The following is a 25,798-nucleotide window of genomic DNA, read 5'->3' on the forward strand; positions in this document are numbered from 1 at the left end:
CAAAGGTTCTCAGTATCGTTCTTTTATATTATATCAATCGTCGATTCGCGTACCCATTGCAGCAGGTGAAGTTGGATTCTTAACAATTCAAACAGTGTTTCGTGAATAACCGAGAGTTAAATTCAACCAACTATGTCTCAACTTCCAGTGTACAATCCTGTGAGTAATATTTAAATGTGCTCATAATCGAGGAAACGATTGGTTGATAACTGTATCTCTCAAGTTATGCATATTGACCGTATATCCCGGGGGACAGTTCACCTGTCGTTACCATACATAGTGATGATTCATAAAGTGTATGGTACTAAACTAATTGATTCGACATTCACAGCCATCGCCTTTCCTCGCTTACCTTCCTGCAGGATTGGGACTATACCGGAAAATCATCATTCGAGGAAAAATGACTCAGGATCAGTAAGTACCAGTGTAGATTCTCAAGGTATTCGTTGAAACTGTTAGAGCCCTCGCAGACTGCATACTATTTTACGGCCGACTTAATCAGTATGGAGAGATTTGCATATGCGAACATTACACCGATTCAGTTAGGTCGGTTTTTGCACTAACAGGTCAACTCGATCAAACTGTCTGCCGATAAAAAGTATGCAGTCTGCGGGGGCTCTTAAAAAACAAAAACAAGGTGGAAACAAGTCATTTCATGTGAACCACACCCATTTCTACATAATTGTCGAAAGGTTAAAGCAACTTAGGGGTTACACGATTTATTTGAGGTCCAGAAATACCTTCAATTTAAGATCAGATTCTTCTTTCTGCTTACAAGATTGTGTTTTCATATAATTTATAAATATTATTATAAATTTTATAAATTTGTTTTTACTGTGGTTATCAGTCTTGAAATGGTTGTAATAACTAGGCTTTTTTATCACCATAGTGGAACGATTCCCCTTATTTAAGCATCTAAATATAAACTTTTTACTTTGAACATCTGTTTATTCGAAGTCAATCGATAGCTTTGATAGCTTTGAGCATAATATACTTCGACAGCGCGCCTACAGACAATTGTAGGTAAACCAGTTATAATGGTTTTAATGTTTAAGACAGATTTAGTGATCTAGTGCAGAAAACCTTTTTTTTTCGGCAGATTTATGAAACTTTTTTAATAGGCGAGCCTAGCCAGAACATTTTACTTGCCCCCGGGCTTCTTATTGCTAAAGAGGAAATAGGCTCTGCGGAATGCACGTATCTGCATGAGTATGCTGTTTAGTCCTGACCAATAAATTGCAGAACAATCGCGCAGGTGCTAAGGAGAAGCGAATTATAGATGGCGACCCATTTCTTCTCAATGTTCAACACCTTGAGCGGTACCAGAAGCGTTTTTGGGACAGTTCCAGTTCCAACGAGAACGGCTAGAACAATTCCTAGGACCTCTCTTAGCTCCCACAGTTCCTTGAGTCCCACGGCCAATGGTTGGTACTTGCAATACTTACGGTACTTCCGTCGAGAGGTTGCTCAGAACAGTGTTATCCCAGTACAGCTGGTAATGGTTGTTTTCCAGGACAGGTGGAGGGAGGTACCGGTAGTGCGGTATGTTGTCTTCCATTAGACCACATTGGAGCGCCAGTTATCGATGGACATTGCCTGCCACGTTATTGTGGCGCTCGGTGGCCTAAACGTGACAGCCTGACAGTGCTCTATATTTTTCCAGGCTGATACATCCGGCAAATGTCAACAACCAAACCAAACCAAGCCAAACGTATCGTTTGCAGTTTCTGGTTGGTATAATCATGCCCTGAATGGTTTCCATGTGTGCTTCTATTAATAAAGGGAATTTACCATGCGTTATCCGCAGATAAGATTGGGGTGGGCACCATGCACTGCCTTCTGCTTCCAAGCCGCGATCATCTTCTTCACTGTCTCCAGATGGCAGTTAAGCTGGTTAACTGCTTGCACCAAGTGCAGAGCACTGTATCTTCTGTTAGCGGAGCAGATAGCTCGGTATAGCGCGTATTGGTTGGTGCATTCTGTGAAGTATTCGCTTGGGTAAGACAGTGCAGAAATGTGGATGTTTGATCCATATAACTGCTCCAAGATTGAGAATCAGCACGGGAAACCCAAAAGTGTTGATAGCGGGTACCTATGTATGTAGTTCCCCGCGTTGGAGAATGTCTTCAGAACACATTTCACTCGACTCAAGAACTTGTCGCTCTGCTCCGTGTTGATGATGGAGTGACGAATTCCATTGAACTGTCGGAATCCAATGTATTTATAAGATTCGCCACGAACCATGTCTTTTATTAACTTGCCGTCGTAGACCTCGTATCCTCCGGATTCATTGAGATGTTCTTTCAGCAGATGGACATAACAGCACTTGCCAAGTGCGAACTCCATGCCGATGTCCCTGCTCATGTCTTCGAAAACCCGGATAGCTACACCTAGATACTGAAGTGGATAAGCGTAGACCTTGATCGTTCGTGTTAAAGATTTGGATCACGTCTTCGTGGACGCCGTCGGCATACCTTATCTTATAGCCATGAGCGTCTTGAGCGTCCTACTAAGGAAGTTCAGTATCAGACCAAACCAAAGCGGGCTGAAAAGTCACCTTGGAATTTCCCCCTCGTTATCTGCAACGGATTTTCCCCATCACTGAGGTGTAGAGACGCGCTCTACTGCCTCGTCGCATGTTGCAGGAACCTCACGATGGCGGGATCACTTTTATAGATTTCCAATACCCGGACGAGAAACGAGTGAGTTATGGAGTCATTCTTATAGTCGATTTAGGCCATACTAAGGTTTCGCTGCTTGTATATCGTTTGTCTGAGTGTGGTTGCGTCGATGATGGCCTGGTTTTTGAAGCCATGTATGAGCCACGTGAAGCTCTTCTGCAAGGATGTTATATTGTTTGCAGTGAGTAGAAATAGGCAATTATGATGCTGCTTAGCAGTTTGTACATACACGATGGACACATTATTGGTATGTGCTTTAGTAGGTTCAATGTGTTGCTGTCTTTTGGGAGGAGGAAGGCGTACTACACGGGTGGCTAATTAGGGAAGGTTAAGTGGTTAACATACCACCTTGTTGATGCATTCAGCGATCATTAGATGTGCGACGGTCAGCTTCTTGTGCCAGAAGCTCTGAACACCATCGGGGCCCGGTGCTGCCCAGTTCCTCAGGTAACGCGAGGCTTCGCGGACATCGTTCTCTCCGACGATGATAGCTGACATCTCTCCAATTTCACCACAACTCTTCTTCTCCCGTCTTAACCACATTTGTCCGTCGCGATGCTGTACTGGGGTCTCCCAAATATCAGCCCAGATGTTCTTGACATCGCTAATATCTGACAAACCTTCCCTTTTATCGGGCTTCTTGTCGCTAATATGGTCGCAGAACGTTTGTTCGTTATCTCTGAACATCCGATTTTGTTCTTGGCGCATTGCAGAGTCAGAGTAACGTTTCAGTCGTTTTGATAAGATGCTCAATTGCTCTACCAGTGTGTTGAGTTTCGTCGTTAATTTCGTCGATTTGCTGCCTCTTTTGTACGCCATTTTCCAATTGCGGCGCGCTTGTTTCGGATCCCTTGCTCCAATCTCCTTCGCCATGGAGACTCACGCCTTTCACGTAGGTGTTGGAGCAGTCCGCTTCTTGGTCTTACACAGTACCCCAAACTTTTGGGAATCGCCACAGGAGCACAGTAGACTGTCAGTAGCAGCTTCTCCATGTTCTGAGCCTGATCCAAGTGCAGAGGAAGAACGTGCTTGTTCATAATTTTCACTGCACTTGTTAGCCTGCAGGAATGCTGAACTTCAGAAGCCTAGGATAGAGCGCTCCTTTTCATGTTATCAAAAATAAGGTGACCAAAATTGTCGATGAAAAAAATAAATAACTTTCTTATCATTATAGATAGAGGTAAACATAGCTCGACAATGTTGCAGCCCCAGTTATTTGAGACATCTTTGTACAACAAAGTTTTTTTTTCTATCTCTTGAAATAACCGATATAGCGCCTTTTTCTCTAAGTTGCGTTAGGGTCGCCATGGAAAAAACCGTTTTTTGCTCTAACTTTTATACTTCAAATTCTACATGCAAACCGTCTTCAAATGTCTCTTAGCGTTTACTAATCCAAATATTTTGCGATGCAGATTTTGTCAATATCTCAACTTCACTCGAAGTTATTGATATTTTTCCCAAAAAATACGCTCTCTACATTTGTTTGTCATTCTTTCTGGGGCAAACAAAAAAAAATCCTTGTTGACGGGATTTGAAAGAACAAATTTCACTCTATGTAACATGTGATTTTCAAAACTATGTTTTTTGTGTTTGAGTAAATTAAAATTGAATTTGAAATTGAAATTGAATTTTTGAGTGAAAACCCGTCAATAACTACGAGTAAGATTAAGATATTGACAAGTTCGTACGAAGTCGTACGAAGACTATTTTGATGTAGAATTTTAAATATAAAAATTAGAGTAAAGAAACACGTTTTCCATGGTTACCGTAATGCAACATAGATAGAGAGAGAGATTTATGAGAGACTTTTATCTCTTTATTTCCTACAAACATGTCTCAAATAATTGGGAATACAGCATTGTCGAACTATGTTTACCTCTATCTATAAAGATAAGAAAGTTATATTTTTTATTTCATCGACAATTTTGGTTGCCGTATTTTTGAAAACATAAAAATCTGCGCTATATCATATGTAACAACTTTGTGGAAGACAGTTTTTGTCTAGAGAATAACTGTCGATCTATAAATGCTAATTTCCACTTAAACGACCTCCTGGACCATTGTGCACTGGTGATAATGATTCGCGAGCACTAGAGATGGGCAAATCGTTCACTAACGGTACGAAAGAACTAGTTCGCAAAAAAGAGTGAACGAACGGTCGTTCTTATTTAAAAAACGGTAGTCCGCCCCACGAACTGATCGCGAGCGAACGGTTTGTGAACGAACTGATTCCGAAAGAACTTTTTGCGAGTGAACTGTTGGAACGAACTGTTTGAGGAAGAAGTGTTTGCGAGTGAACTGTTTGAGAACGAACTGTTTGCGAGTGCAGCTGAACTGATTTGCGCTGGACGGAAAGGATAAATATAACGAGCTTGTAACGCTTGTAAGAAAAATAAAACGATCTTATCAATTACGAGCAAAATGCACGTAACGCAGGGTTTAATTTGATAATGTATACTCAATTCTTGATTAAAAATTAAATTTAAATTTTCGTAGTATCTATTTTCTTTGAATGAACCATTATGAAACATGAATTTACATTGCACACATTTGTGCGCATCAAATTATTACATATACTATTGTCGGCCAATAAACATATTTTCACATACAGTTTGCGACTTTAAAAGAAGAAGCATTCCATCTTTCCCCACTAAATTTCAAAAATATAAATCCCATATGTTTAAAAAAAAATCTTCTATGCAATCCAACGATATCAATGAATAGCCATCTATTAATGTTGGATTCCAGCTAACATTCTATGTTGTTCTTATCCACTTCCCGTATTATTTAATACGTCACAAATCAAGTATTTCACTACTCTGCTGAGCGTTCTAGTGCCCTATGCTATGCAAGTACACCATGAGTGAGATTCGATGTTGTACGGGAAAGGGTTAATACCGCTGAACGAAAGAGCGAAAGAACGGTTCAAAAGAACTGATTCACTTAGATGAACGTTTAGTGACTGAACCGTTCATCATCATTTTGTCCATCTCTAGCGAGCACCACTCGTGAATGAATTGCTCAGTCGTACTGAACTTCGTTTCTACATTTCGCTTGCTCTGTTGTTCCTGGAGCCTATTTCTTCCTATCGTTTTCCGTTTGGGAGAACATGTTGTTGCATACAATCGGCCTACGCCTCGCGTTCATTGCGTTTTGATCAAGCCCTGAGACGAACTCTGGATACGCATTCTCGAACTGGTCGTCTCTTGGTATTCACAAGTGTGGACGACTGTCGTCATGCTCATTCCCATTTTCATTATTTTCCTCATCCTCATTCTCATTCTCATTTTCATTTTCATTTTCATTTTCATTTTCATTCTCATTCTCATTTTAATTTTCATTTTCATTCTCATTCTCATTCCCATTCCCATTCTCATTCTCATTCTCATTCTCATTCTCATTCTCATTCTCATTCTCATTCTCATTCTCATTCTCATTCTCATTCTCATTCTCATTCTCATTCTCATTCTCATTCTCATTCTCATTCTCATTCTCATTCTCATTCTCATTCTCATTCTCATTCTCATTCTCATTCTCATTCTCATTCTCATTCTCATTCTCATTCTCATTCTCATTCTCATTCTCATTCTCATTCTCATTCTCATTCTCATTCTCATTCTCATTCTCATTCTCATTCTCATTCTCATTCTCATTCTCATTCTCATTCTCATTCTCATTCTCATTCTCAATCTCATTCTCATTCATTGTCGTTCTCATTCAGTTCTTCCGAGAGAGTTTGTTTTTAAATGCTTTTATCGATTCTTAAGAAACCGACATAACATTTTTCAAATTGTACCATATTTCTAACCATTGCTGAGATAACTCATTGAATAAAATCTAGCTCACTCCGAATGTCCTCATTCTCATTCTCAATCTCATTCTCATTCATTGTCGTTCTCATTCAGTTCTTCCGAGAGAGTTTGTTTTTAAATGCTTTTATCGATTCTTAAGAAACCGACATAACATTTTTCAAATTGTACCATATTTCTAACCATTGCTGAGATAACTCATTGAATAAAATCTAGCTCACTCCGAATGTCCTTATTTTCAGGTTCAACATCAACTTTCAGACCGGTCCGAATGTGAACCCACGTGACGATTGTCCTCTCCATATCAGCATTCGGCCCAAGGATCAGCACATTTGCCGCAACACGTATCAGTTCAAAGCCTGGGGCATCGAGGAACGCCACGGTGGCTGTCCGATACAGAAGAAATCATACTTCGACCTTCAGATCACGGTCAAACCGGACGGGTACAGTATTGCTGTCAACGGGTGTCACTACTGCGAGTTTGCCCACCGTCAACCGTATGCCGCGGTTCGATTCATCCATCTCGGTCCAGGAGCCGACGTGGATGCCATTCTGTCCGAGTAAACCAGCGAAGAAACGGGCGGATTTCAGTATGAGATAAGATAATACGAACTCTAATCCGAGTACTTCGACGATAAGAAATGTTTGTGTACGCCTTGTGTTGAACAAGACACCGATTTCAGGGAGTTGTCATCGAGAACATAAATAAACACCGCTGCAGAAAGATTCGTCTAAAAATCGCTCCATTGGATTATCTCCCTATAAATTTTGTTCAAAGTGTTCAACTCTTATTATAGTTACACTGGAGAAAGTGAGATACAAACGAAATTTTTACGTCCTTTTATTATTGTTCTTTTGCTACAGTTAGATTTTTGCGCGCGGACTCCTTTTTTTTTACTCTTCAAAAATGATTTTATTATCAAATTTTCCATTGCTTGATATGGCACTTTTCCGACTACCAGTATCAATTCCAGTCACAAAATGAAAATTCTAAACGGTACGCCAAATTGAAACGAGAACGAGAGAAGGGATGTGAACATATTTTGTCTAAACTCTCACTATGTATTTTTTTTATAATCGAAAGCAGTGCCTGCAAAAACTTTTGTATCGTTTGTATTCCTATTGGTTTGATTTGTATTTTAGGTTCTTCCACTTTTTAAAAAATCTTGTGCATTGTCATTTTGTTGGAATTTTAAAACCTTTTATTTCTTTGCCAGTAAGAATGACGCGTCGCGTCTTATTCTACTGGATAGTATTTCTATTTTCTTTTTCTCGGCAAGAGCATCCGTTTGCAGTAGCCATATAAGAATATGGTTTTGATAAGTAGTTTGAAAAGTTTAAGAATAAAAGAACTAGTATTTACTTGTATTGTCGTATGGTAATACTTTTAGCGTTTTAGGTATAATAAAATGCCTGGAAAACCTATTCGTAGTATTTGTGTTTATGTTATGTAGCGCTTCGGTTATTGGAAGATGTATCAATGGTTTCGGATGGGTTCTAAACGTCAACGGGTTCTCACGATGTTTTGCGAAGAAAAAAAAACAAATTGCAAAAACATAAAATCTCAATTTCAAATGACAGTCGGGGATAATTGTCAATTTGATCAATAACTAACATCTCTTAAATTGAATGGAACAGGAAACATACGAAACGTATTGATCGAAACAAAAATGATTGTGGATGGTTGACGTAAACTTTCTAGTTGGGAAAAATCACAGATTTTAATGTATTCAAAACAGCATCTTTTAGACACTACACAGCGATTTGCAGTCAAGAGTGAGTGTTGTAAGTCTTCTGTTGGGATGGTATCCTTGAAAATGTTTGTACAAATCTTTTAGTTGACCACGTTATGACATTTTTGTCAATTGTAATTTGTCTCTCCTAAAGAAGTTCCTGTTGGAAAATTCATCATAGGTCGGCTGCATCCGTGCGCACCTCGTACCTCAGGTCTCAACTTAGGCTAAGAAGAGAAAAACAAACTATGTACCTTCGGGAATGTCGTATGATGCAATCCTTCTTTTGTGCTTTGTCATTCCTTTGTTACCAAATAATCGAACCAGTTTAACGACAAGGATGGCAACCTGCTTATTGACAAGTCGACGGTTGAAGCCAGGTGGAAAGACAACTTTCAGACATTGTTCGATGGCGAGGTAGAAGAGGAGCGAATCAGGATTGTGAGCGACGAACATGCTGTGGAACCACTAACACAGGACGAGGTTAAAAAGGCGATCAATGAGCTAAAAAATTACAAGGCCTCTGAGAAGAGCGGCAGAAATTTTAGAAGCAGGAAGCGAGCGGTTCCACGATGCGATTTACCGGATGATATTTAAGAATCTGGGCGGATAAACAAATGCCAGACGACTAGTCGGAAGGTCTCATTTGCCCCATCTACAAAAAGGGCCATCGACTTGATTGTAGCATTGTTTGTCGGCGAATACCAAGTTGGTTTTCAAGAGGGAGGCTCCAAGACGGATCAAATGATTACCTTGTGACAGGTCCTAGATAAATTCCGGGAGTACAAACTGCAGACTCATCATCTGTTCGTGGTTGAAATCCACGAACAGATGCGATCGATGCAATCAAGAGAAACGAACTTTGAAAAACTAATGCTAGAACACGACTTTCCGACGAAACTAATAAAGTTGATCCGAATGACGCTTGAGGGATCTAAATCATGCGTACGAATAGCGGGTGAGACCTTAGTCGCTTTCGTAACGTGAGCCGTGAAGTCAAAAGAGGAATTGTAGCTGCTAGCAGAACTTTTTATGGATTACGTAGCCAGCTGAAGTCTCGTAGTCTGCAAACTCGCACGAAACTAGCGTTGTATAGAACGCTGACTCTCCCGGTTGCTTTTTATGGATTGATATCGTGAAGGCAATACAACGTGGCAGGTTACAGTGGGCTGGACATGTGGCTAATGTCGGATGAAAGAACCGCAAAACTATTTTCAGCAGAGAGGCAGGAAGAGGGCGTAGACTCCGAAGTAGACCCCGCACCTGATGGTTATGCGGTGTACAGGAATATTCACGGGCCGTCGGTGTTCGAGGCGACTGGAGACCGGTTGCTCAATACTTTATTGGACATCAATATCACGCCACTGGCCAACCGAAAGTCGAACATGGAAAGATATTTGTTGGTTGTCATCATCCTGTTAAGCCTGAACGTCCCGAGACTGAGCTGACGTTGAAGTTCGTGAAAGGGAAGCTGTTCGATGAATGGAGGGAGCGGTTGGAGAAATCCGGTGGAAGCAGCAGTTGCGGTGTTGACGGAGAAAAAGTGCTGAAGGCACAAGTGAATCAAAAGAAGCCGTAGAAGAAATGCTGATGGGAACAAGATCGCTGCGGTAGGAGTTGATTCGAACAGATTCCGTTCACTGGACAACAACTTGGGTGTATTATATCTATGATATAACCGCAAAGTTGACGTGGAACTACGGTTGGTTTTATAATCGTTTGTTTGTATTTGTCAAATTATTGATTGAATGAAACAATTTTTGAATTCAATTGAATTCATCTTATTTGCAGTATAAGTGAAGAATTTTAACAAACGCCATGTAATGTAAGGTTTTGATGGTTGTGTTAGGTTTTTAGGTGGGAGCAAAAGTTTGCCCAGCTTGCATGTATTTGCAATGCCAATTTTCCCAGATACCTTGGTTTTGATGGCTGTGTTGGGGAAACCGTAGATCGGGCCAATCAAAACGGGACAGTTAGGACGTTCAGATAGCGCTTGACATTTTATAGTTATTCAATTGCTTATCTCATGAAAAATAACATTTTATTAATTGTAATAGATGCGTAGAAATGATGTTTTCTATCAATTGATGCAAATATCCTTCCGATCTATTAACCCTTTGCGGTCGTTTGTCTGCTCTCAGCCACCAGAGCAAGGAAGTATACTAATATTGTACTTAATGCAACTATATATGAGTTCACACTTTTTTTAAATGAATTTTAATGTCTACTGAATCTGTTCACGAATCCTAACGGTGCTCCTATGAATAATACATAACGGTACTCAGTATAAACCCATGTCCATGTTTCAGGAAAGGCTTGATGGAAAAATCCATCTATTGCGGCAAAGAGCATTGTTCTGTATGTTCAATCAGAAAGATAAAATTCAGAAGACGCCAAACTAATTGTTTTTGTGATACATTCGAACACCTGAACTGCACTTTAGGGACTGTTTCGAAAGATATCATACGAATTGTAGCATATATTTTTTATATGAAAACAACACATTAAAACACATTGTTCGGTAAATACTTATCTGAAGTTTACATAAAAATAAACAAATCTTGTTCATCTTTCATAATATCACAAGTTATACATATTCTGCATACAATCTCATAAAATTATACATCACTGCTTTTTCAAGTAAACATAATTCCGACCGCAAAAGGTTAGGAAATGTTCGAGTTTTGAGCATTAGCAATACTTCATTAGTTCTTGCATGTTCAGTGTTTATGTTCATTTTTTACCCCCCAAATATTCCGGTTAAACGCAGTTCCACGTCAAATTTCTCCCAACTTACATGTGTCTTCCAAGCGTATTTCCCCAGGCACATTAATTTTGATGGCTGTGTTAGGGAACATACTTCGATGGGAACAAAAATTCCCCTCCCCACTTGCACTAGGTACATTGATTTTGAAGTCTGTGTTGGGGAAACCGTAGATCGGGCTAATCAAAACGGGACAGTTAGGGCGTTTAGATAGCGCATGACATTTTATAGTTATTCAATTGCTTATCTCATGAAAAATAACATTTTATTAATTGTCATAGATGCGTAGAAATGATGTTTTGTATCAATTGATGCAAACATCCTTCCGATCTATTAACCCTTTGCGGTCGTTTGTCTGCTCTCAGCCACCACAGCAAGGAAGTATACTAATATTGTACTTTATGCAACTATATATGAGTTCACACTTTTTTTAAATGAATTTTAATGTCTATTGAATCTGTTCACGAATCCTAACGGTGCTCCTATGGATAATACATAACGGTATCCTGTATAAACGAAAAATGTCCATGTTTCAGGAAAGGCTTAATGGAAAAATTCAAATTATGTATGTTCAATCAGAAAGATAAAATTCAGAAGACGCCAAACTAATTGTTTTTGTGATACATTCGAACACCTGAACTGCACTTTAGGGACTGTTTCGAAAGATATCATACGAATTATAGGATATATGTTTTATATGAAAACAACTTATTAAAACACATTGTTTAGTAAATACTTATCTGAAGTTTACATAAGAATAAAATTTTACAAAAATAAAACAATCTTGTTCATCTTTCATAATATCACAAGTTATACATATTCTGCATACAATCTCACAAAATTATACATCAATGCTTTTTCATGCAAACATAATTCCGACCACAAAGGGTTAATACATGTTCGAGTTATAAGCATTCGCAATACTTCATTATTTCTGGCATGTTCAGTGTTTAGGTTTCTTGTTTACCCCCCTAATATTCCGGTTAAACGTAGTCCCACGTCAAATTTCTCCCAACTTACATGTATCTTCCAAGCGGATTTTCCTAGGCACATTTATTTTGATGACTGTGTTAGGGAACATACTTCGATGGGAACGAAAGGTCCTCCAACTTGCATGTATTTGCAATGCCAATTTCCCCAGGCACTTTGGCTTTCATGGCTGTGTTAGGGAACATACTTCGATGGGAAAAAAATTCCCCCTCCCCACTTGCACTAGGTATATTGATTGGGGTGTTGGGGAAACCGTAGACCAATCAAAACGTGGCAGATTTAGGGCGTTTAGATAACGCTTGACATTTCACAGTTGCTCAATTGTTTATCTCATGAAAAATAACATTTTATCGATTGTGATAGGTGCGTGGAAATATTTTCTATCAATTGATGCAAACATCTTTTCGATCCACTGAGGAATGTTCGAGTTATAAGCATTCGAAATATTTCATTATTTCCTGCATGTTCTGTGTTTAGGTTTCCGAATTGCCTTCATGTGTGGCATTGTTGTCTTAGGTTTCTTAGGGTCTCGAAACCGGCCTGAATTTTCAGGAGTGTGATGTGAAAGCTGATTGCGGAGTATGCAACGAGGGAAAAATGTGTCGTGCACCGTTTCCAAGCAAGTCCGCGTCCACTTTCACCATTGAGATCTCGTCCATACCAACTTGTGTGGGCCACTTGGATTGCGGCACCGCGAGGGAATCATTTCCTGATGACGATGGTGGACGATTACAGCCGGTATTGCGTTCTGTACGTGCTGACGAACAAGTCGGAGGCGGCTGGAAAGATCGTCGAGTATTTGAAGATGATGCAGAACCAGTTTGGTCGTTTGGTCGACTAATACGCTCGGTGGTACTCACGAAGCTGGTACGAACTTGACTGGAGAAACAAATGCAAAACGACGAAGTTACCTGCCTTCGCCACAAACTTCGTTGATGAAGCGGTGTTCGAGGATCCAGAAGAAGTTGCGGAGCAAAAGGACGAAATCGACAAAAGCAATTCGTTTTGCATTTCAATCGAGGACGAACCTTACTTCAAGGATTTTTTAGACGATTGACGGAGAGATTCCGCCACGTTGACTACCAGAGGAGCTCTGCTACGTCCAGGCGGCGGATGATGAACCACAGAGCTTTCAAAAGGCGTTGAATAGACCTGATGAGGTGGAGTGGCGTCTCAAAGTAAACTGACTCTTCGACACCTAGATGTTAAGATGGCTTCGTCGAGATGGAGAGCGAGTGACTCGTGTGCAGACTATGCCATAGCATCTACAGGCTTGTACAATCAGCCAACCAGCATTTACATGGCGTGCTGCAAAGCTTGTGATTTAAGCAAAATGGAACGGATTAATGCCTCTACACCAAGATCGTCGGTGGATCGAAAGTCTATCTGCTCGTATATGTCGATGACATATTTGTCGCTTGCTAGGATTCTTTGGAGGTCGATCGAGTGATCGAAGCATTGAGTGAGAGCCTAGCTTCTTCCTAGGTATGGAGATCCAACGACTGAACGAGAAATACAGCATTTGCTTGGAGAGCTACATTGACGAAATCGCTGCTAGATTCGGGTTGCAACATGCCAAGATCGCCAAAAACCCGATGAATATCGGTTTCACTTCGTCGATAGATACCAAATTAGGAATATCATCTGCCCTAATTTAGCAGGACTTGTCTTGATTTTGAGATGTTTTTGGTGCGTCATGTCGACTGCATCTGTGCGCCCCTTGTATCTCGGGTCTACACTTAGACTACGAACAGAAAAACAAACTATCTACCTTCGGGAAAATCGTATGATGCAATCTTTCTTTTGTGTTTTATCATTCCTTTGTTACCAAGAAATCGAACCAGTCGAAATCAGAACTTGTCTCCATAAATTTAATTTTGATTCCTGTTCAATGTCTGATATGATTTAAAAAGATGTTCCGGAGAAGATAGGTAAACATCGCAACAACACCATTGAAAAAGTAACCTTTTCTACAAACTTATGAGGATGTAGTTTTTTTTTCGAAAACGATATGAGGAAATGGAGCAAAAGTACGTTAAATAACTTTTAACTTTGTTTTAATTATTTATGGTTGAATCTTTGTGCATATGATCTATGATCTTCACTGTTATCGTTCACATGTCAATGGAATTTATAATCATAATTTATCACTAAAATGGGGAAAACCTATCACCGATTGCTAAACTTATCTTTTTCTTCTCTCTCGTTCGAGAACGTCTGTTGGCTATTTACACTGATTATTTGTTAATTCATATTCCCCACGTATTTGGTAATACTTGTGATTAGCGTTAATTTGATTCGAAACGCGTCTAAAACCATGTCCTTGTCCCATGTCCAAAGTTTGTAGATTGGTCTGCATCAGAACATCTGCGTCGCAACACTAAAACTTTAAGGCAGGACGGAACCGAAAGTAGTTGTGCCCTTCTAGAAACAAATTTTAACAATAGATATATACATGCTTGCCTAAATTGGTCTAACCCCTCAAATTTTGACTGTGTGTTTATAACACGAACGTAAAGCAAAATTTGCACTACGGAGCTTTGTGCTTTTTTTCTTCTGTGTATCCACTAAATATGCGCCCGCAGGCGTTCCTGATTAGGACCTTGATTAGTAAATCTAAAAATTGATAGTGTTTTTCCTAAACTTAACAGCTTTGTTGTTTTTTTTGACGAATTTGCACTTTGAAAAAGACTTACGGGAAAAATGTTCCCCATCGTTTAGCATCATTCCCTTAATTAAGTAACATAGTCCCAAGAATCTCACTTTCAAATTATGTCCCTCTCTTTTTACATAACTTTTGCTTACCTAACACGAAAAATATGACCAACAACAAAACATACAAAAATGTACAATTCAACGAGACACCCTACCAATATTCCTAGCTCACTAAAGTAAGATGATAAAACATCTTTTCCCATTGGTTTGTTTGTTGTTTTGAGATTACTGGGATAGCTGCTGCTGAGGGAGATCGAGATCTGTTGTGATTCTATCCACATTCGAAAACCCCTGCATCATTCGTCCACTTACCTCGGCTACGACGAAATATTGTTGTGCTTTAGTGTTGATTCGTGGCGTATTTTATTCACGAATCAGTCGTTTTCCAGTTGTTTCATCCGAACCAATCCGCTAGGAACGATTGTCATCAGCTGCTCTGTAATTAGGATGAATAAACTATGATATATTCTGAATAATTAATACAGAAGGCAGTTATATTGAACAGGTTATGTAGATACGATACTATCTAACTAATGTTTTCAACCCTAATTTTGCAGCTTGCAATATGGATCGCAGGCATTTAGATACACACTTCTATGCACGATTCACGACATTTCTATATTAGATACTCAATATGTGTTTTGTAGAATAATCAAAAGTAAAATCGAACAGTAGGAAGGAAGGTATTGAATTAGAGAGACTTTAAACTCTGAGAGTTCATTCGTCTCTATCGAACAGTAGAATTCCAAATCTCCCTTAATGAGTATTCGACAATCAAAAGTGGCCCTCACATTCGTTGACAAGAGTTCGAGTACACATATTTCTATTGATCTCCCTTGTCAAGTTGCTGGAAAAACTACACTAGACTAATCGAACCCTTGAATTCCATTTATGGAGTTTTGTTACTCCGGTTTCGAATGTTCTAAATTACTCGAAAGGAGAAGATTTTTGGAAGAACTGCACTTGGAGTTACGTAGTGGGAAATATTTCGACCGTTACCTTGAAGGACTTGAATGCTATGAGCACAAGTTAGCTAATAGTTGTGTCTTCATGTATACTATATTACCGAGGTCACGAGCAGGTATGAAAGCATCATAACGATAGTAATTGGAAAAGTCCTTTAAATTGTGTAATTTGTGTGTTGTGTAAATTGTGTAACTTTTCCTTATACCGTTTCGGAGGAACATCAATGTTCGGTCTAGATGATTGGCGCACTGATTCAGAGTCTGTTGTACCCTCAACCTTATTCTGCTGCACAGAGTCATCTAGTTGTTATGGTTGTTCATCTTCTTCTTGTGACTGGGCCTCTTCCACTTTAAAAACGAACATAAACTTTAGGTCAAATCACGAACGTCACTTCACGGTGAAAACGGAATGATTTGTATACAAGGATATATGCACGTCCCTTCCTTTTTTTCCTTTTCCCTTCCCTGCACAGGCCCTTTATAAGTATCGTTCTTATTTGATTATTACTCCACTGGTACTTTCTTGCTTCCACAATTTAGCTCCAGGAAGTCACCCTACTACCAGTGCAACTTCAGAATTTTCCGAGTTGTTTGTTTTGCTTGTCGCATATATTTAGAGAATTATTTTGTTTTGGTCCTTTGGGAAACGTTTCAGATAAAGTTTGAGCTCGGTAAGAAATTATCTCGATTTATAAAGTACAAAATTTTGCTCGGTGTGATAGTGATAGGGATTGTATCGGCTTCTCGATTCCATTTACATAGTAGGACCCTATATCTTCTTGCATGTAGAACCTCCGGATACTATGGTTCGTGTATCTTCCACCTCTGTCCGATCAAATCACCTTAGGCTTCTTCACAAATTGATTTTCCACAAAAAGGACGTATTCACGAATCTTATCCTTAACTCCAAATTAGTCCTCCAAAAATATACCATTGTGTATCTGTTATGGTCATCGATCATGGTTCGAAAATATCTGCAACCATTCATAGTCTCTGTTATCAGTTTGCTGACGTCAGTGTGGACAATGTCTAGAACTTTCTTTGAAATCTTCATAGCCACTACTGGAAACGCAGCACGCAGCACAGTGTTTGCCAAATGATCCACTCATTGAAAAAATCGCTTTCGTTCGTTCAAATATGATCTTTCAGGAAACATTTCCCCCAGCGGTATTCTTTTGTTGCTATGTGTTGCAAATCACGACACAAAAGAGAACGAGACAACTCTGCATCGGCTCGCACTTTATTGCACACCAGCATGCAAGCAAAGCTATCATATACGCTTTTAGTCAGAAAGCTTATTTTCTTATTTGCCTCTAACATATGCATATCGACCTCTCCATGCATCATGAAACAGCAGGATCGTACGGACCACGCAAAGCGAAAGATTCATATTCAACTAATGTAGCAGATCCTGATTTTTAAGTCTCAGAGAGTGCAAACTATATGATTATTTAGCTCGATAGAGGCTAAGGGAGGGTAGTCAGATTATATTTTCCATTTTTAAAGCCGCTATCCCTTGAAATATGTATATTCATATAGACCGCATAGTTTTACTAGCAACACCATTCCAGTGAGAAGCAAAAACTCTCGCGTTTTATCTCTTTCCCATTCGCTGCTCTCCGCAAATGGTGACTAAATGATGACGTAATTTTTCTTGTATCATTTATTGCTTTGCACTTTTCTGTGCAGTGGGTTTCGCTATAGTAAAATGGGACGATATATGTGGTTCAAACTTGTATGCAGGCTTCGAAAATGGTATGCGATGTTTGATACAGATCGGATATGCAATCAACAGTCTTCGTTCCTCTCTTAGTTTAATCACTAAATATTACACAAGTGATTACTGACATTCATACAAGTATCTGAATGATCCTCTCATATTTGGTTATATGTTCGTGAGAGTTTACTTGCATGACACATTGTGTATCATTCGATTTTGATCGAAATCCAAACACTGACGCGGCATTCAATACGGTGTGACGCCTACCCAAGCAGCAACGTGCTACACTGTTTTTGAGTTTATATAAACATTACATGTTGTAGGTCCTCCAAAACATTCCGAGGTTCAGACTGATTGATCTACCATTTAAACCACAACTGGTGTTTGGTTCATAACAAGAAATCTTATCCGAAATGGTTCATAGAGACGGGTGCTATGCTGGCTTTGAGTTTACAAGAACATCAGGTGTTATAGGTATCCCAAATCATTCCAAAGTTCAGGAGACCAAAGGGTCAATGTGCTCCATTGACTTTAAATGATATGAATATAAAATCCGAGTAATTTTGTTTCCGTTTACATCAATCGACCATTCTGAAAATCTCATTTGTCACAACATGCGACAAAGATTACCTTTAGGTAACCTGAAAAGGAAAACCTGTACAATTAATTGGACCGCTATATATCCTATTGTTTATCGCATCTTTCACAACCGAAATCCAATTGCGACGGTGGAATATTAACTGTGGGAAACCTTAGAAGGTAACCGAGAGAACTCCTCTAAAATTAATCATCCCGGCGATATCTCATGTTATTCATAGCGTATACACTTCATAGAACTCCATTCGCGACAGTGGAGAGTTATCTTTGGGAAACCTGAAAAGATAACCGGAAGAACAATATACCGGCGATATATTCTGTTATTCATCTTCAATATCGAAGGAGGAGAGTAATGTTTTAGAAAACTGAGAAAATAACCGAAAGAACTTATCTAAAACTAATATTTCAGATGATATGCTCCGTTATCACTCGCGCGTACTTTCAATCGAACTTCAATTGCGACTGTGGATTTTCTTAACGTAATAGCGATGGATAACAGTTATTATAACTGCCCTCCTAAGGGGCTTTGGACCCTCTGCTGAGGCTCTCAATAGTTTTAAGTTCTTTTTTGGACATGCTTCTATAGAGATCCGTCATTCGCAGGTGGAGTTTTTCTATTCCACATTCTTCGTGAGTGCCAAAAAGATAGCAACGAAGATGGTCAAAAGAAACACTACAGAAATGTCAAAATTCGAGTTAGAAGGAAAATAACAGTGGATTGAGGTTAGGTTTGAAGCAGTGATCTATTACCAGGAGTCGTGTCCTCATGCACCTCAATTGATCACATTGTCGAGCAATAAATACGAGATTTTTCAAATTTTATCCAAATAAACCGTATTTTATAGAGGTTCTAGAAGAAAAGCTCCTCAAAGATTGTCACAGTAATGTTCGAGTAGTGGGAAACGTCAATTTAATCTGTTCGAATGGTTAACTAGTAGTTTTTTTTCGCTATTTTATGAATAACATAAAAATACTACACGATCCTTCGAAGGAAATTCTAGTTCTCAAGCGTAATAGGAATAGGTAAAAAATCATTTTGAATAAATCAAAGTCGAACTTCTTAAAACAAAACGATTTTACAGGATCCAGTTTTTTTAAGAGCAATCTTCCAGTTTTTTGAAAAATATTATTGGCAACCCTGAGCACAGCAGAAATAACAGGACACTCGGTGCCTCTGCTTATATCAGCCAATAATCTTCAAAGCCTGTTCTTCCGAATCACCCTTTTTTCTCGTCTATACTCTCTCCCACTTGGTAGATCTGATTCGTTATCTGCTTCAAGAGGGTAACCTCTTGAACCATGTTGTTTTGGCCCTGGTCTTGCGCTTAACCCACGCTTAACCATCCCAGATTTGTATGGAATCTTGCAGACTTTGTTGAAGCATCCAGATATCCAGACTGTCCTTTGTAAAGTCCAGAATTTTCGCACTTTGTCTAGATTTTTCCAGATTTAAGAAAAATCCAGGAAGCAATCCGTTTAGTTTGATTGCCGACGAATCGATGGATCTGTCGAAGAAATAGTCATTAGCCTGTACAATTAAAATTTTCCACTATTTCTGCTGTGCTCAAGGTTGCCAATAATATTTTTCAAAAAACTGGAAGATTGCTCTTAAAAAAACTGGATCCTGTAAAATCGTTTTGTTTTAAGAAGTTCGACTTTGATTTATTCAAAATGATTTTTTTACCTATTCCTATTACGCTTGAGAACTAGAATTTCCTTCGAAGGATCGTGTAGTATTTTTATGTTATTCATAAAATAGCGAAAAAAACTACTAGTTAACCATTCGAACAGATTAAATTGACGTTTCCCACTACTCGAACATTACTGTGACAATCTTTGAGGAGCTTTTCTTCTAGAACCTCTATAAAATACGGTTTTATTTGGATAAAATTTGAAAAATCTCGTATTTATTGCTCGACAATGTGATTAATTGAGGTGCATGAGGACACGACTCCTGGTAATAGATCACTGCTTCAAACCTAACCTCAATCCACTGTTATTTTCCTTCTAACTCGAATTTTGACATTGTGTTTCATGTAGTGTTTCTTTTGACCATCTTCGTTGCTATCTTTTTGGCACTCACGAAGAATGTGGAATAGAAAAACTCCACCTGCGAATGACGGATCTCTATAGAAGCATGTCCAAAAAAGAACTTAAAACTATTGAGAGCCTCAGCAGAGGGTCCAAAGCCCCTAAGGAGGGCAGTTATAATAACTGTTATCCATCGCTATTACGTTAAGAAAATCCACAGTCGCAATTGAAGTTCGATAGAAAGTACGCGCGAGTGATAACGGAGCATATCATCTGAAATATTAGTTTTAGATAAGTTCTTTCGGTTATTTTCTCAGTTTTCTAAAACATTACTCTCCTCCTTCGATATTGAAGATGAATAACAGAATATATCGCCGGTATATTGTTCTTCCGGTTATCTTTTCAGGTTCCCCAAGGAAAACTCTCCACTGTCGCGAATGGAGTTCTATGAAGTGTATACGCTATGAATAACATGAGATATCGCCGGGATGATTAATTTTAGAGGAGTTCTCTCGGTTACCTTCTAAGGTTTCCCACAGTTAATATTCCACCGTCGCAATTGGATTTCGGTTGTGAAAGATGCGATAAACAATAGGATATATAGCGGTCCAATTAATTGTACAGGTTTTCCTTTTCAGGTTACCTAAAGGTAATCTTTGCCGCATGTTGTGACAAATGAGATTTTAAGAATGGTCGATTGATGTAAACGGAAACAAAATTACTCGGATTTTATATTCATATCAATTAAAGTCAATGGAGCACATTGACCCTTTGGTCTCCTGAACTTTGGAATGATTTGGGATACCTATAACACCTGATGTTCTTGTAAACTCAAAGCCAGCATAGCACCCGTCTCTATGAACCATTTCGGATAAGATTTCTTGTTATGAACCAAACACAAGTTGTGGTTTAAATGGTAGATCAATCAGTCTGAACCTCGGAATGTTTTGGAGGACCTACAACATGTAATGTTTATATAAACTCAAAAACAGTGTAGCACGTTGCTGCTTGGGTAGGCGCCACACCGTATTGAATGCCGCGTCAGTGTTTGGATTTCGATCAAAATCGAATGATACACAATGTGTCATGCAAGTAAACTCTCACGAACATATAACCAAATATAAGAGGATCATTCACATACTTGTATGAATGTCAGTAATCACTTGTGTAATATTTAGTGATTAAACGAAGAGAGGAACGAAGACTGTTGATTGCATATCCGATCTGTATCAAACATCGCATACCATTTTCGAAGCCTGCATACAAGTTTGAACCACATATATCGTCCCATTTTACTATAGCGAAACCCACTGCACAGAAAAGTGCAAAGCAATAAATGATACAAGAAAAATTACGTCATCATTTAGTCACCATTTGCGGAGAGCAGCGAATGGGAAAAGAGATAAAACGCGAGAGTTTTTGCTTCTCACTGGAACGGTGTTGCTAGTAAAACTATGCGGTCTATATGAATATACATATTTCAAGGGATAGCGGCTTTAAAAATGGAAAATATAATCTGACTACCCTCCCTTAGCCTCTATCGAGCTAAATAATCATATAGTTTGCACTCTCTGAGACTTAAAAATCAGGATCTGCTACATTAGTTGAATATGAATCTTTCGCTTTGCGTGGTCCGTACGATCCTGCTGTTTCATGATGCATGGAGAGGTCGATATGCATATGTTAGAGGCAAATAAGAAAATAAGCTTTCTGACTAAAAGCGTATATGATAGCTTTGCTTGCATGCTGGTGTGCAATAAAGTGCGAGCCGATGCAGAGTTGTCTCGTTCTCTTTTGTGTCGTGATTTGCAACACATAGCAACAAAAGAATACCGCTGGGGGAAATGTTTCCTGAAAGATCATATTTGAACGAACGAAAGCGATTTTTTCAATGAGTGGATCATTTGGCAAACACTGTGCTGCGTGCTGCGTTTCCAGTAGTGGCTATGAAGATTTCAAAGAAAGTTCTAGACATTGTCCACACTGACGTCAGCAGACTGATAACAGAGACTATGAATGGTTGCAGATATTTTCGAACCATGATCGATGACCATAACAGATACACAATGGTATATTTTTGGAGGACTAATCTGGAGTTAAGGATAAGATTCGTGAATACGTCCTTTTTGTGGAAAATCAATTTGTGAAGAAGCCTAAGGTGATTTGATCGGACAGAGGTGGAAGATACACGAGCCATAGTATCCGGAGGTTCTATGGCTCGTGTATCTTCACTCAAAAATGAATTTACTTTTCCGTACATACCTAATATCGATTCTCTGTTAACTTACAAACCGAAATATAACTATCAGCGAATTCAATTTTGATATTAAACCACTCAAAATGCCTAATATCGAAACAGCTAAAATTACATTCACACGCGGAATCATTATGGTTTTCGGTTTTTGCTTCCCTTTTCTACTTTGTATTTATTGCCAAATCAAAATCTATCATCTATCTATATTTCTATATATATATATATATATATATATATATATATATATATATATATATAAGCCACCCCTAAGAGAGGGGGGAAGGGGTATCTAACCACCATAGAAATATTCATTGCACCCTAAAGTTTCCATATGCCTAATTTGGTTTAATTTGCTTGATTAATTCTCGGATAATGCAAAAATTTGTGTTTCATTTGTACGGCAGCCCCCTCTAAGAGAGGGGGAAGGAGTATCTTAACACCATAGAAACATTTATTGCATCCTAAAACCTCCACATGCCAAATTTGGTTTCATTTGCTTGATTAATTCTCGAGTAATGCAGAAATTTGTGTTTCATTTGTATGGCAGCCCCCCCTTTGAGTGGGGGAAGGACTGTCTAACCATCATAGAAACATTTATTGCACCCTAAAACTTTCACATGCCAACTTTGGTTTCGTTTGCTTGGTTAATTTCCGAGTAATGCAGAAATTTGTGTTTCATTTGTATGGCAGCCCCCTCTGAGAGAGAGAGGAGGGGTCTCAAAATATCACGAAAACCTTCCCCGGCCCCAAAAACCCCTACATACCAATTTTCATGTCGATCGGTTCAGTAGTTTCCGAGTCTTTAAGAATCAGACAGACAGACAGACATCACTCCTTTTTTATATATATAGATATATATATATATATATATATATATATATATATATATATATATATATATATATATATATATATATATATATATATATATATAAATGGATTTCTGTCTGTCTGTCTGTCTGTCTGATTCTTATGGACTCGGAAACTACTGAAACGATCGACATGAAAATTGGTACGTAGGGGTTTTTGGGGTCGGGGAAAGTTCTTATGATAGTTCGAGACCCCTCCCTCCTCCCTAAGGGGGGGCTGCCATACAAATGAAACACAAATTTCTACATTACCCGAGAACTAAGCAAGCGAATAAAACGAAATTTGGCATGTGGAAGTTTTAGAGTGCAATAAATGATTCTATGGTGGTTAGATACTCCTCCCCTCTCTCTAAGGGGGACTGCCATACGAATGAAGCACACATTTCTGCATTACTCGGGAATTAATCAAGCAAACGAAACCACAGTTGACATGTGGAAGTTTTAGGACGCAATAAATGTTTCTATGGTGGTTAGGCACTCCTCCCCCCTCTCTAAGGGGGACTGCTATACAAATGAAACACAAATTTGTGCATTTCTCGGAAATTAATCAAGCAAACGAAACCAAAGTTGGCATGTGTCGGTTTTAGGGTGCAATCAATGTTTCTATGGTGGTTAGACATTCTTCCCCCCTCTCTAAGGGGAGGCTGCCATACAAATGAAGCATAAATTTCTGCATAACTCACGAACTGATCAAGCAAACAAAACCAAATTTGGCATATAGAGGTTTTAGGGATCAATAAAGGTTTCTATGGTGGTTCGACACTCCTTCCTCTCTAAGGGGAGGCTGCCATACAAATGAAACACAAATTTCTGCATTAGTCAAGAAATATTCAAGCTAAAGGAACCAAATTTGGTATATGGAGGTTTCAGGAGACAATAAATGTTTCAATGGTGGGTTGACACTCCTCCCCCTCCCTAAGGTGGGGGCTGCATTACTCGAAAATCAATCAGGCAAACGAAGCCAAATTTGGGATGTGAGGGTTTTGGGTACGAGAAATGTTTCTATGATGGTACGACACCCTTCCCTTCTCTGGAATGGAGAGGGAGTCCCATAAAAATAATACACATATTTCAACAAAACATATTCTAACCAAACACGACAATTGAAAATTTTCGGAAAACTCTGAAGGAAAATGGGAAAATTCGAAAAATTAAATTCGCATATGTTCTACAATTACATATTGACAAGCGTTGTTAGTCCATTTGATGTTTGCGCTAACGAAATTGATCTTGGTTCGAAAGTTGAAATGGATTTTAATGTGATAAAACGCATTCCTATATCGTCTTCTATCTATATAAATAAAAATGAAGCAAACAATCTATATAAATAAAAACCTTCTTCTATCTATATAAATAAAAATGAAGAGCAATACTCGAGAAAGGAATTGTCCGATTTAGGGCTGTCTTCATCCTATCATATTTTCTGTATCAAACATTTATTCCATGTAACGGAGAAACATGTTATTTGCAAGTGAATGAAAAACCTTGCACGAGAATTGTGTCTGAAAATAATCTGATATCGAGTTTTGGTAGAAGTACTGAAATTTTATAGTAAAAAATCAATTTAAAGGGTAGATTAGAAGATCAATCAATGAACAGTTTTGCGATTGGACCAATGAACGTGCGCTTAGTAAGAAAACGTGGATGTGATAACGAAAAATAAATTTTGGGCGGGACGAAGTTTGCCGGGTCAGCTAATGTAACTATACAAATCAACAACCTGTCCATATTACCCCCACTGTCCGTATTACCCGCGGTTCCCCTACATATTTTTATCTTGGTGTGTGGAGGTGTAGTGGACAACAATATCGGGAACAAATGAAAAATCGATTTTTCTTTGTTTTTTTCAAGAATATTCTGGACTAACACAATTTTTTGCTAACCAACTCAACAACAAATCCAATTAACCTTATCAACCAGCTTTTATTTGGTTCCAAGAACGTTCCCATAGGACATTCCCACACAGAGATATTTCAATTTAAAGTTACCCCTTCGTCTTTGATGATGAATAATTCAATAAACAACTTTCGCATCGCAAATCGAAAGACAGTTTTCAAAATTCCAACGAATTCTACATAAAGATAATTTGTTAGTTTGATGAGTTTTAACTTTTTTGTATCGATTTCAAAAAAGTGCCAAAAACAGGATTTTTTTAGTGCTGTACAAAATCCACTGTAATTCTGCAAATATCACAGGAAGTACTAATACTTGCAGGCAAATTTTAATTGTGTTCGTCCAGAATATTCTTGAAAAAAAAAAAGAAAAATCGATTTTTCATTTCTTCCCGATATTGTTGCCTACTACACCTACACACACCAAGATAAAAATTTGTACATAAAATATTCTAACATCTGAAAGTTGTAGCTTCAAAATGATGCACATCCCATCGATATGCGTTGATGTTTCATGAAGTTACAGCATGTCAAAAATCACATAAAATTTTCGACTTCGCATTCTGTTCCTCTTATTCTTTTGTCGAGTTTAATTGTTACGGCCTTATAACAGGGTAACCAATCGCGAAGTCCTTAAATTAGTAAGCATTTTGTATCACCAAGACAAAATCTAGAAATAGATTTTTGTTTCAAAAAATGGGTGGGTTATATCTATGATATAACCGCAAGGTTGACGTGGGACTATCGTTAGCTTAGTAATCATTTGTTAGTATTGATT

The 25,798-nt window shown here is 38.6% G+C and overlaps 2 protein-coding genes across 3 annotated transcripts in view; one reads left to right on the forward strand and one right to left on the reverse strand.

The window, feature by feature from the left end:
• Window positions 1-27: 27 nt before the first annotated feature.
• LOC129767267 (galectin-4-like) lies at window positions 28-10,468 on the forward strand. The gene is made up of 3 exons (XM_055767965.1): window positions 28-159; window positions 332-414; window positions 6,733-10,468. The coding sequence occupies exons 1-3, from the start codon at window positions 133-135 to the stop codon at window positions 7,052-7,054; spliced, it is 432 nt and encodes a 143-aa protein (XP_055623940.1). The 5' UTR covers window positions 28-132; the 3' UTR covers window positions 7,055-10,468.
• The window catches only part of LOC129767266 (beta-1,4-N-acetylgalactosaminyltransferase bre-4), a 40,512-nt gene continuing 22,334 nt past the window's right edge, over window positions 7,621-25,798 (reverse strand). Inside the window, exons 7-8 of one of the 2 annotated variants that reach the window (XR_008741503.1) lie at window positions 15,005-15,128; window positions 7,621-14,932 (exon numbers count right to left, since the gene is read on the reverse strand). Coding sequence is in view for 1 of the 2 variants with exons in the window: in XM_055767964.1 (XP_055623939.1) it covers window positions 15,120-15,128 (9 nt within the window). In the remaining variant the exon portion in view is untranslated. Of the gene's footprint in view, window positions 15,129-25,798 lie in introns of both variants that reach the window. The other variant, XM_055767964.1, reaches the window with a different exon arrangement.

The sequence above is a fragment of the Toxorhynchites rutilus genome, chromosome 2, assembly GCF_029784135.1.
Source record: "Toxorhynchites rutilus septentrionalis strain SRP chromosome 2, ASM2978413v1, whole genome shotgun sequence".
Classification (NCBI taxonomy): Eukaryota; Metazoa; Arthropoda; class Insecta; order Diptera; family Culicidae; genus Toxorhynchites; species Toxorhynchites rutilus.